Source organism: Psammomys obesus, unplaced genomic scaffold, assembly GCF_907164565.1.
Source record: "Psammomys obesus unplaced genomic scaffold, mPsaObe1.curated_primary_1811, whole genome shotgun sequence".
Classification (NCBI taxonomy): Eukaryota; Metazoa; Chordata; class Mammalia; order Rodentia; family Muridae; genus Psammomys; species Psammomys obesus.
The window spans coordinates 2,360,641-2,373,121 of NW_026594311.1; the positions used below are offsets into that span (position 1 = coordinate 2,360,641).

Consider the following 12,481-nt stretch of genomic DNA (forward strand, 5'->3'; position numbering starts at 1 on the left):
CCAGCACCATGTCTGCCCGCACGCCACCATGTTTCCCGCCATGGTGATAACAGACTGAACCTCTGAAGCTGTGAGCCAGCTCCGGTGAAACGCTTTCCTTTATGAAGAGTTGCTGTGGTCACGGTGTCTCTTCACAGCAGCAAAACCCCAACTGAGACAACAGTTTCAGTACCTAATACTGACTCTGGCTATTTGTCCACCAGCCTTCCTCACATGCAGAGAACAGGAGAGTGACCGTGATGGCGGGTCCAGATGTCCATACCCACTGTGGGCTGGCTATGTGCCCCATCCAGCAGTGACAACCAGAATTTGTGTAACTAATCCCCTTGGGTCACATCTGGATTTGGCTACTATAAATACCACCATGATAAAAATCTTGTATGCATGTTTTTCCTTCCTCTGGGACACAGTCCTTGGCACTGGATGCCACTTCCTTCCCAGAGCCCATCCCTCACTGGTCTAACCTGAGAATCCTGCATCTGCACTCTTGCCAGTGTACTGTGTTAGACTCTCAACTTGTTTTTTGGAAACGTGATGGGTGACAAACGGCACCCTGCTGCCTGTACATGTATGTCTCTGACTGCCGGGGCAGGCCACATGCATTTCTGCTGTAGTTTCCTCCTCTGCAATCTTCGAACCCTTCCTCTTTATCTGCTGGGCTCTGAAGGCTTCCCTGAGAGCCCCCAGAATAATAAACCTTTGTCTATCATATTTTCTAAACACACTTTTCATAATGTTTGGAATATTTTTTTTTGTTTGATTTAAATGAAATGGATACTGCCAAGTTTCTTCTAGCACTTCTGTGCCTTGAAAGTTTGTCCCTTCCTGCCAAGCATAGCAGCTCACACTTGTAATCCAAGCACGGGGAGATTGTCTCCTAACAGCTCAAGCTAGGGGGAAAAAAAATAAAAAACAAAAAAAAGAAGAAGGAAGAGGAGGAGGAGAAGAAGGAGGAGGCGGCTCAGGCTTAAAAAGACTGGGTGTGGGGGCGCTTACCCTTAATCCTGGCACCAGAGGGGCAGAGGCAGGTGAATGTCTCTGAGTCAGCACAGCAAAGTTAGCGCCTGGGTTCCAAACAATGGGATGGAGGTGGGGCAGAAAGATGGCTCAGCAGGTGAAGATGCTTGCTGCCAAACCAGACGACCTGAGTTTCGCCTACTGAACCCACAGCTGGAGTTTGATCTACTGAACCCACGCGCGGTGCAGAGAAAACTCGTTCTTGGAAGTTGCCCTCTGTCACCTGAGAGCTGTGGTGCACGACCCCCCACCCAATAAAGAAATAAATGTAAAATAATTTTTAAAGTTTGAAAAAAAAAAAAAGAGTTTGGTGCCTGTTCTGTTATCTTCAAAATTTCCAGCTAGTTTTGGGGTCTCACACCTGCAATCCCCGAATCTGGGAGGCTGAGCTGGGAAGATTGTTGAAAGGTGAAGCCCAGCCTGGGCTACGTAGTTCTGGGCCAGCCTGGGCAACACAGTGAGACTTTATATATATCTCTATCTCTATATATACTTATATCCTTTAGTTGTATTCTTCTATTTTGCTTTTTAGTCTACTTGGGACTTATGTTGATGTACGCTATGAAGAGAGGGCCCAACAACCTTTTGGAAAGCTATATTTGGGAAAAGCTGAGAACAAAGAGAAGAGTCAGTTTGGGATGGCTGTGGGACACTGACAACTCAGGCAGGGAGCCAGGGACTGTTTAGTTTTCATTTCTTTTATCAAGGAATCTGCTTGGAACTGGTAAAGAGGATCCTCAGGAGAAGCAAGAGATGAAGAGGATACAAGAGACCAGAACCCAAAAGAATCACTTCCGGGGTGGCAAAGGCAAGAGGCAGCTTTGCAGAGAGGAAAGATCCAGGCTCAGAGCCCCACATTCTGGTTAAAATCCCAACTCCTCGGAAGCCACCAGCCTCAGTTTCCATGTTTGGGCATTCTCTGCTCAAACATTCTCTGCTCTGAAGGGGCCTGGGCTTGCAACCGGCAAGATGGTTCCTGCCTCCGGGGGCTCACGGGAGGAGTTCTAACAGCCCTGGATGGTACAGGCTGACTGCAGAATCAGAATGCACTGACAGAAACAGAATGGACATTTATGGTTACCACAGCAGAGTAAGTGTGTTGGGTGTGAGAAGGTGGCAAAGCCAAGGGAGGCTCTGAGGATGTCAGGGTTTGAATTCGATCCCGCAGGCCAGTGGTTCTTTCGCTTGAGCTTATAACGGGGTAACTCATTAAAACGAGCCGCTGCCCACCTCCAAGTTCCTCATTCAGAAGTTCTAAGATGGGACCTTCACCACAGGACCAGATTCCAGGTGACACTGAGCTGTCGGTATGAGACCTCGCACTTGAATGGTGGCAGCCATTCAGCAAGAGAACAAGCCAGCCAGAAGGCTGCGCCAGCGTGGCTCCGAGGGCACATGTGGTGAGCCCACTGGAGGAGACCTAACGAGAAGCAGAGACCTGGGAAGCGGCTGAAATCGCTAGACAGGAGCCGTTTGTAGAAGGGCTGATTACGGCTCCGGATAATGGATGGCTGAAGACACAGGGCGAAGAGTATGCAAGGAATCAAGGCTTGTGAAAACAGAGACCTGTCCTTGGACTCTCACTGCCAAGGTCCAAGAAATGCTCTGGGCGTACTTGCTCCTTCAATGTGAGGGCAGAGGGTGAGTCCTCTGGATTTTAGAAGCAGAAAGTCACTCCAGTAGAGGGGTGGGTTCGGATGCCTGGCCAGAGGGACTGTGTAGTGAAAGGGGGTTGACTCTTCTAGCTACCTGAGACAGAAGAAGGTTAAGAGGATGAGTAAGACAATAGAAGAGCTTGAAGTATTTTACTATGTTTACTTGTGTATTCTGTGTGTGTGTGTGCACATGCGTGGGTGTGGAACTGAGAAATGTGCCCCAGCCATGAGACGGCGGGTAAAATCATGGTTTGCGTGGTAAAACCCATGGTAGTAACATCACGGGTTACAACCTCGCCACAGCACGTGTTGGGGGCTCAGAGGACACCTTGTGGAAGGCCGTTTCCTCTCCTCTCATCATGTGGTTTCAGGTTGCAACCTCAGGTCAGCAGGTTTGGTGGCAGTTGCCTTTACCCACTGAGCCACACTGCCAGCTCCCAGGCTTATTCTTAAGGGGAGAGGGACCCGAACGAATAGACGGATGTGAGAAGAGGCTCAGCAATGGAGGCAAGAAGGGGACAGAGGAGAGAAGACTGCCTCAGAAAAGGCTCAGGAAGAAAATGGAACCTGATCAAGAAGGCCAGGGGTGGTGGAAGAGCAGAATGGACGCAGATGTGGGTTTCAGTGTGGTGGTGTGAATGAGGATGTCTCCCATGAGCTCAGATGTTTGAGTACTTGGTCTCCAGTTGGTGGAACTGTAGGCTTAGGAGGTGTGGCCTTGCTAGATTGGAGGTGTGTCCTCAAAACATCTCTGCTTCCTGCTTGTGGCTGTGGAAATGAGCTCTCAGCTGTCCCTGCTGCCATAACTACTGCCTAGTACCACGATTTCCTGCCACGATGGACTCACAGCCCTCTGGAACCAGAAGCCCTGATAAGCCCCTCCTTCTCTAAGTGTCTTTATCATGATGTTTTATCACAGCGACAGGAAAGAAACTACTACACGTGTGTAGACTGGAGGCCGGGAAGTTCACGGATGGCCTTTACTCTGCATGCTCACATACAGGTCCAGAAGAACTGAAGACGGCGAGAGAGAGTGAGCACTTGAGAGGACTGACAGCTAGGGACAGGATGCTGGCGGAGTTTCTGTCTCTCTATGGTGACATGCAGCCTCTGGTACTGGGCCAGCTGGATACAGAGAGTAGGTGTGTCGGGGGTGTCAAGTAAGGGGGGCGATGCCGCTTCCAGAGCTTGCCATGACGCTGGGGATTGGTCTGAATTTGAACGAATGGACCGGTGAGTAGACAAGGAGGCTGGGGGAACAGTCAGGATGACACAGCTTTGGTTCACAGTGCAGCTCTGCCACTTACCAGCACTAGCAGCACCCGCCTCGTCAGCCCTCTGACAGCCGTAGGCAGGCACGTGCTGGGGCCCGTTATGTGCAAGAACTAAGTAAATAGGGTTCTCCCAGACCGTGGTAGGAAGTAGGTGACATAGAGGATTCCAAGCAGGAAGGAATGTGGTCGGACTCCTCACAAGGATTCCTGGGGCAGTGAGATGTGGGTTTTATACACAACTCTTAACTACTTAATTAGCTGTGTTACCTCAAGCAAGTACTTCATCTCTGGGCCTTGGTTTCCTCGCCTCTACACTGAGGAACCTGTCTAACAGGGATTATTATGAGAACTGAATTAAGGGATTCAAGGAAAGTGGAGAGGAGAAGAGCTTACATGACAGTGATGATGATGATGACGATGACGACGACGACGACAGGAAAGGGGAGAGAGTGAAAAAAGCAAGAAAGAGAAATTGGAGGAGCAGGAAGAGAAAGGGAGTCAAAAGTATCATAAGGCAGAGTGAGCAACAGAGCACAGACGGACGTGATGATAAAGAGCAGAAGGCAGCGATGACCAGTCTGGCTCCTGAGCATTTGGACCTGCAGTGGAGAAAGCGATGGCCACAGCATTGGGAGGGAGAAGGAAGGCCATCCGACTCCTGCAAGGAGCAAAGCCTGGTGGGAACAGCATGGCCACTGGTGGTGGCCTGCACAGGAAACCCTGGCACGGAGATGGGTCTGTGACCATTGTTCTCCGGCTGGCACGTGTAAGCCCTGCTCTGTGTCTCCCAGAGGAAAGGCAGCACCCCAGCCAGCTTCCCTGAACAAAGTTCTCTCAGGTCAGAACAGGGAAGAGGCTCAAGTACAGATGACATCCAATCACCAAATTGGGCCCTGTCCAGTAAGGCCTCATGTTTGGGGACCTGATGGTCCTGTCTGCCCTGTAGAGTTCCCAGACTACTAGGCTAGCTTTGCCGTTGTTCTACAGGGGCTGCTCTTTCTCAGGACCTGGCCTCTGACCCCTCTTTTTGGGTCACCATCTAGGCTAGACCCCACAGCCTAGACAGAAAGATGCTTTGCTTCCCAGTGCAATGGGGTTCTGTTAACGGCAACCACCAGTAAAAAAGAAAATAACCACTAAGAATGATGGCGTAGCCAGAGTCTCAGCACTCTGGAGGTTGTGGCAAGAGGACTGCCAACAGTTCCGGCCCAGCCAGGGCTATGGTGTCAAACACCAGGAACTGCCTGCGGCTGACAACTTACGGCAATGTTTGTGCTGGGTTTATCTCTATTTCACCTCAGTTCTTAAAAACATCAGCTGAGCATGGTGACTCACATCTATAATGCTAACACTTGGGGGAACTGGCCTGAGTTCAAGGCAAGCCTGAACATAGTGAGTTCCAGGCCAGCCTATCTGAGAAATAAAAAAACATCCTAACAAACAAACAAACAAACAAATCCAAAAACTAAGTCCCAAAACAGGACACCTCTTGAGCATGACTATGGGACCCTGGCTGACCTCTGAGAGCCTGTCCTCCCTCCCTCCCTCCCTGGGGAAAGAACACAGCACTGTAAGGCCAAGCCTGTGGTGACTTTCCAAGGGCCACCTTTGGCCATCTTCTTTCCCTTCCCTCTGCATGCTGGGACCACAGCCACACTGGCCTAGTCCAGACAGGAGGCTGCTTAGGAGATGTCAGTTTCCTAGTGTTAGTGGGAAGATGACGGAGAAGAAAGGGGAGACCCCATGGGGGCTCTGCAGCCCTGGGCCACTTGGCATCCTGGGGTACATCTGGGGAGGGTGGGAGGAACACAGGAGGCAGCCTGGGTGACCAGATGAGATGCTCTGTCTTTTACATGTCCTGGCTTCCCCAGTCTTCATCCTAGGACCAGGGTGATGATAGGCCATGGCATCAGGGACTCAGGCTCTGTTATAACAATGGCTGTGTGCAATGTCCATGCATTCCTAGGTTGTGAATGGAGCGTGGCCTCCTGGGGTCTCCATGGATGTGGTTCGTTTTGTTTGAAATACCTGACATCCTTCTAGCTCTCCCTTCCCCTTCCAGCTTGGCAGCGACTTTCAGGAGGCCTTCTCTGCCCCAGCTTGCTTAGAGGGCTCCTCATCATGGCCCCTCCTAACCTGCACAGTAATTCTAGTTTGGGGACTGGGTCTCCCATTAGACTTTGAGCGACGTCTGGTCTGGGACAGAACTGAGTTTGTCTTTGAAGTCCTAGGGGCTGGCTCAGAGCTTGTTCCACACCAACGCCTGGCAAACAGGTGACTGGCTGCACCGGGGAGGGGGCAGTCTGACTCTCAGAAGAGCTCCCCTCCCCTTTCCCTCTCCCTGGCTCCACCCTCCCTCTTAGCCCCGCATTCCTATTCAGTAGCCACCAGCGCTTTGCTGGACACACAGCCTGCTGGGAGCTTGATCAAGGTTCCTGGGACCAGGGAGGTAAAAGGTCTTGCAACCTGTTTGGAGTTATGGTGCCGCTGTCCAGTGTGTTAGAAAACCAGGTGACTACACACGGGGAAGGGCAGAGCCCTTAGCTATTCTTCCCTGTTCCCAGTGCTCAGGGGCTCCTGGGTACCAGAAAAGCGCAAGCCGTAGGCAACGTAGCTGCAGGAGCAAGTGTCTGGGTAGCTCATGCCTGCTCCAGGCTGCCCAGCCACCCCTGTCCCTGGAAGCAGAGCCATCTCCTGCCAGAATACTGCAGGTGAGGCCCTAGACAGGTATTGAGCTTGCCAGCCACTAGAGGCTCAGAGCTAGAAATATCACCTCATGAGCCAGGCCTGTGGCTGAACCCCAAACACAGGGAGGGCTGGGGAGGGCCGCCTGGCTTAACATCTACCCCACCTGAGAAGGGACGTGCAGCCTGGAGATGGCCCAGGAGAGCACCAGTCTCTGGTTTGGGGGAGGAGCACTCAAGAACCAGGACTCTGGGGTTTCACCTGGTGTGGTGGTTTGAATAGAAATAGCCTCCATAGGCTTAGATTTGATTGCTTGGTCGCCAGGGAGTGGAACTATTTGAAGGGATTAAGAGGTGTGGCCTTGCTGGAGGAAGTATGTCATTGGCGGGTGGGCTTTGAGGCAGGCCCAGTGGTTCTCTCTTCCGGCTGCCTGTGGATCTGGATGTAAAACTCCCAGCTACGTCTCCAGCACCACGTCTGCCTGCGTGCTGCCATGCTGCCCACCGTGAGGATAATGGACTAAAGCTCTGAAACTGTAAGCAAGACCCAAATAAATGCTGTCCTTTGTAAGAGTTGCCGTGGTCATGGTGTCTCTTTGCAGCAAACAGAACACTGACTAAGACACTTAGGCATGAATATTACTGACATTACTTGGAGGCTCATTCAGAAGTCCAAAGCCATCCTTGACTGCAGTGCCACGGAAACCCCACAGGACTTCAGAGGGACTGCTTGCCACCTGCCCTCTCCCCACCACACTCAGGAAGGCGTTAACCCCACACAGGCTGGCCACGTGTGGCCAGGACAGGGTTGAGTGACGGCCTGAGCATACCTCACACTGCCTCACCCACTGTGTCAAGGTGCTGACCCACTGGCTGCCAGGGCCAGGCTGCCAGGCCAGGTGGCGAGCATCTCTGCCTTCCCCAGAGCAGCAGGTGCCTGCTGTCTGTTTCCCCCACTGCTCTGACTGGGATAGACGGGAAGGGCTCGGACTCCAATGGCCTGGGTGTTCTCGGAGGCAGAGATGACCATATGCAGCTGGCTGCTGTGCATCTCTGGTCTGCTGTCCCCACGGAATTTGGCCTGGCCCCCACTTTTCCCATACTGCCCCTCAGGAAGCAGGCACTGGTGTTTGAGCCAATTCCCAAGCATCTGTAGTGACTGGGCGCCATGGAGGAAGGGGAATGATCCAATGCAATGAGATCAGGGTCCTACCCTCTGGCTCTCCTGAGAATGGAGCTTTAACAGGTGTCTGTGTGTCAGGGGCATGTGGGCTGATGAGCAGAGAGAATTTATGAGAAGGGTTCACCAAGGCAGATCCAATTCACTCCCATTTATCCCTCTACAGTGCTTGCCTGTTAGCTTAAGGCAAACAGAAAGGCTGGGGAGATTCTGAAAAGAGGGGTGTTCCCTCAGTCCCACTCCCTCCCTAGTTTGGCAGACAAGAGGCCTCCTTGAAGCTGGAGCTGGCTGAAGGCAGTCCAACCACTTGCTTTTCCCCCCTTTCCTTCCCATCCCTTTGGAGGTCTGGGCTGCACCCAACACAGCCAGCTGCCCTACTCCGCCTAGTTCTGAGATGGGCTCCCTTCCCCCTTGTCCCACCTACCTGAGCTGCTGGACCTGACTTCTGTCTCTTCTCTTGCCTGCTACCTACCTGACACTGCCTGCACTTGGCCTTGCTTGGAAAGGGCTGTGGAGTCAAACCAGATTGCACTGAGATCCTCACGGGCAGGCTACGCTGTTATCATCATCTAAAAGAACAACTAGATCTTTACTGAAGGCAGAAGGCAATCTGTCATCAGTCTCCAGGAAGAGGCCTGGGCACTGGGAAATGGATGGCCTGAGCTCTGCATGCCCCTCCCCTGGGTGGCTGAGGACAGCTGGAGGGGAGGAGACGAGGGTCTGGGGTGGGAGACAGACAGACAAGTTGGCAGGTGTCCCTGTAGGCCCAGAACTGGGAAGCAGAGGTCTAATGAGGGCCCTCAGTGGGTGATCTATTAACGGGCAAACTGACCCTACTCTACCACATCTCCTGGCCAGCTCCAGCATGATGGAGCTGCTACAGGCTAGCAGTCAGTTAAACTACAAGGTAGGGAATGGTCTGGATTCACGAGTTTGGGAGCTGTCCCTGTAGAATGGCCCCAGAAGGCTTTCCTTGTTGAGAAGAAGATGAGGCAGCCAGAAAGGCTTCATGGAAGGGAAGTGGAGCCATAAGGTGGCTACAGGCAGGGTCGGGACGCTGTGAAAGCTGGGAGTCACACCGTGGCTGGCCAAAGGGATTCCTTGAGATCTGAGACACAGATCTAGTCTGGGGCTAGCTGAAGGGAGGCAGCAAAGAGCAGGCATTTCAGCTCCAGAAGCCTTTCGGTCTAGGAGCCCGTCAAGCCCCTGGCCATCGGCCTCTGTCCCTTGCTGGGTTTGCTGTCTTTCAGCTTTGGGTTGTTCTGAAGTTTCCTATTTGTTCTTTGTGGGGTCCGGTGGGAGGGACTGCCTGGAATGCCGGGGGCGAGGAGGGAGGCCGGTGGGGGGGGGGGGGCAGGAGAAGGTGCTTGTGGCAGGACGCTCACCACTCTCTCCTTGTAGACGATGTACTTCAGCCACTTGAAGTCCTGCCACTTGAAGCCAGCGAGGACAAAGAGAGAGTCTCGCTCGTACTGCTCAGGCCGCTGCATGGCGCCCTCAGGGTAGGTGATGCGGAGGGTGGTCTTGCTGCCCACGTCCCTTTCAAAGCCCTTCACAGGTGCTGAGTTCAGTCTACAACGAGCCGAGCCGGTGCAGTCAGGGCTGGCCTCGGGCCTGTGTCTGGGGAGGCGCCCTGAACCCCAAGCACCCCAGAGGCAGAGTGGGAATCCAGGCCACCTCCTCGATTTAAAACCCAACAACCCAGCCGCGTCCTTGAGGCCTCTGTTCACCCGCCAGGCTGGGTGACCAGACGGTCAGACAGTTCTCAATGCACAGGGCTCAGGATTTGGGCCTCGACATGCACGCGTGTGCCCAAGGTGTCGCTTAAGGGGGCTCACCTGACCACAATGTCATAGTCGTCAATTCGTGACCCCAGAGACTTGTTGGCAAGGACCCCTCCATTGCCTACGATGATGCAGCGGCGGCAGTGGAGGCTGAGGGGAGAGAGCAGAGGCCTGTGAAGGGGGACCCCAGCCTGCTTTCCCTTTGTCTCTTTGCCCTGGCCTTGACTGTGACTCGGTCCATGCAGCACTTCTGGAAGAAATCTGGAGCCGTGTCTCAGGAAGCTGGACCCTGGGACCCTGACATGGCTAGCGGCTAGAGTGTGACACTTCGAAGGAAAACAAAGGGGCTGGAGAGATGGCTCAGTGGTTAAGAGCACTGGCTGCTCTTCCAGAGGACCTGGGTTTAGTTCCCAGCACCCACATGGCAGCTCACAACTGTCTGTAGGGGATCTGATACCCTCACACAGACATGCATGCAGGCAAATACCAAAGTACATAAGATCCAAATAAGTAAATACAAATAAATAAATACAAATAAATAAAAGAGAGAGAGAAACACAAGAGCCTGAGATGGCAGAGGACAGTGAGGGAAGCTGGAGGCTCTGTCACAAAAGCAAGGGCAGGAAATGAACCTGAGTGCCTCAGGACTGCGCTTCTGTCCCCGCCCCCCCTTCCCCGATATAGCCCTGGCTGTCCTGGAACTCACTCTGTAAACCAGGCTGGCCCCGAACTAGGAGATCTGCCTGCCTCTGTCTCCTGAGCGCTCCACTATCACCGACTAGCTGCATTTATTTTCAACTCAAGCCTCTAGGCTCCTGTAGCCACGGACAGGATCGCCTGCCCTGAGGCTTTCTTTCCCTCCGCTCCAGCATCTGCTGCCTTCACAGCTGTCACTACCTCAGCTTTAAGCTGTTTCTGTGAGCTGCCTCTATCGGCACCGGCCCCCACCATCATCTTCAGTTCTTATGCCCAAACCACTTAAGTCTGAGGACCGAGAAGCCTTGCAAAGTGTATTACGCGGCAGGGGTACATACGGTCCTACCTACATACTCTGTGTAGTGTGTGTGTGTGCGTGGGAGGTATGGCAGAGAAGCTGTCCAAGTCCAGGAAGAGCAGCTGGGCCACAGCACCTCTGGGCGTGCCAGCTAGCTGGGGAGGCGGGGAGGGAGAAGGCTGGGCTCACCTGTCCAAGGCAGGGGTCAGGCGGTATTCTTTGGTGACTGACAAGATGGCTTTGATCAGATTATCTGTGGACAGAGGAGGAATGTTACTGTTAGCAGGTCACATATGTTCCCGGAACACGTTTGCTGGTGATCTTACTAGCAGGCCCGGGTCCGGCGATAGAGCGGAGGTGGGGAGTGGGGAGCGGGTAGAGGGCACTGCAGACACAAAGGCTGGGCCGGGCCACAGCTTCCCCTCTGCCTTGAGCCAGGAGGCGGAGGTAGGGTAGGAGGTAGACCCGTCTGTGCTGGGAGCCAGACTCTAACCCCAGCACGTAGCTTCCTCCCACAATCTCCTGAAGAAGCGACTGGCTCCATCGGAGTCTGCTTCTGTTACGGAAGACCCTGCAACAGGCCACAAACCACTCTCTTCCTTTGCGCTCCTATTTCCTTGCCTCTAAGGCGTTGAGGGCAATCCCCACTTTGCCGAGTTGCTGGGGAGACCCAGTGTACATACAGATCCACAGCAGCGGCTCTCAACCTGTGGGTCATGACCCCTTCGGGCTCACCCATCAGCTATCCTGCATATCAGATATTCACATTATGATTTGTAACAGTCGCAAAATGACAGTTAGGAAGTAGCAGCAAAATAATATTCTGGGAGAGATGGCTCAGAGGCTAAGAGCATTGGCTGTTCTTCCGAAGGTCCTGAGTTCAATTCCCAGCAATCACATGGTGGCTCATAAACCATCTATAACAAGATCTGGTGTCCTCTTCTGGCCTGTAAGCAGAATACTGCATAAATAATAAAAAGTAAATCTTAAACAAAATAATATTCTGGTTCCAGGTCACCACAACACGAGGAACTGTTTTGAAGGGTTGCAGCATTAGGAAGGCTGAGAACCGCTGCTCTACAGACAAGCAGCTTGGCACTACCATGATGGAAAGGATCTTAGTGATAAAATAAGAATGTGGTGCATATAGACAGAGCCCTGCGGCTGTCTCCCAGGGGCAGAGCGCTGAGAGGTCCACATGAGGGGACTTGCACGAGCTCTTCACCACAGGACTGTTTCAAATTGCAAAATGCTAGAAGCAGCTGAATGGTACACCAAAGGAAAATCACATGTGGACCATGAACTATACTACATGGCAGTAAAACAATCACGACAACAACAACAACGACAAATAAAGCAGCCAGAGCCCCATCAGTTACTAGCTATATTACCAATACAGATAATGGTAAACTATATATGCAAAATAACAATTTAAAAATGTATACACACGTATGTATACACATATATACACATGTGTATACACATATAATGATACATGTTAAGTTTAAAAACATGATAAAATCAGCATACACACACACACACACACACACACACACACACACACACACTCTTCCAAGGTTTAAAACCCTGGCTGACCTGAAACTCAAGGAGATCTGCCTGCCTCTGCCTCCTGAGTGCTGGCATTAAAGTGTTCATCGCCATGCCCCATAAGTAATTGATTTACGTTTAACGGATATGTAAATATATAGCAAAAATAAAAGTCAAGGCAAAGAAACATGAAATGTCAATACCAAAACAAGGAGAATAGTGTTGGGAGGGGACAGTAGGTGGAGGGCAACCACAAACTCCCTTGTAGCTCATTGCTTATTGCTTTTCTTTTTAAATGTGTGTGTGTGTGTGTGTGTGTGTGTGTGTGTGTGTGTGTGTGTGTGT

At 52.2% G+C, this 12,481-nt stretch overlaps 1 protein-coding gene across 7 annotated transcripts in view; it reads right to left on the reverse strand.

The window, feature by feature from the left end:
- St3gal3 (ST3 beta-galactoside alpha-2,3-sialyltransferase 3) overlaps window positions 1-12,481 on the reverse strand; it is a 194,693-nt gene that overhangs the window by 14,621 nt on the left and 167,591 nt on the right. For 5 of the 7 annotated variants that reach the window (XM_055618409.1, XM_055618410.1, XM_055618408.1 and 2 more), the window contains 4 exons: window positions 10,778-10,841; window positions 9,649-9,744; window positions 9,196-9,382; window positions 8,283-8,318 (listed from right to left, as the gene is read on the reverse strand). In XM_055618409.1, coding sequence (XP_055474384.1) covers window positions 8,283-8,318; window positions 9,196-9,382; window positions 9,649-9,744; window positions 10,778-10,841 — 383 coding nt within the window. The remainder of the gene's footprint in view (window positions 1-8,282; window positions 8,319-9,195; window positions 9,383-9,648; window positions 9,745-10,777; window positions 10,842-12,481) is intronic. The other 2 variants (XM_055618413.1, XM_055618411.1) reach the window with 1 other exon arrangement.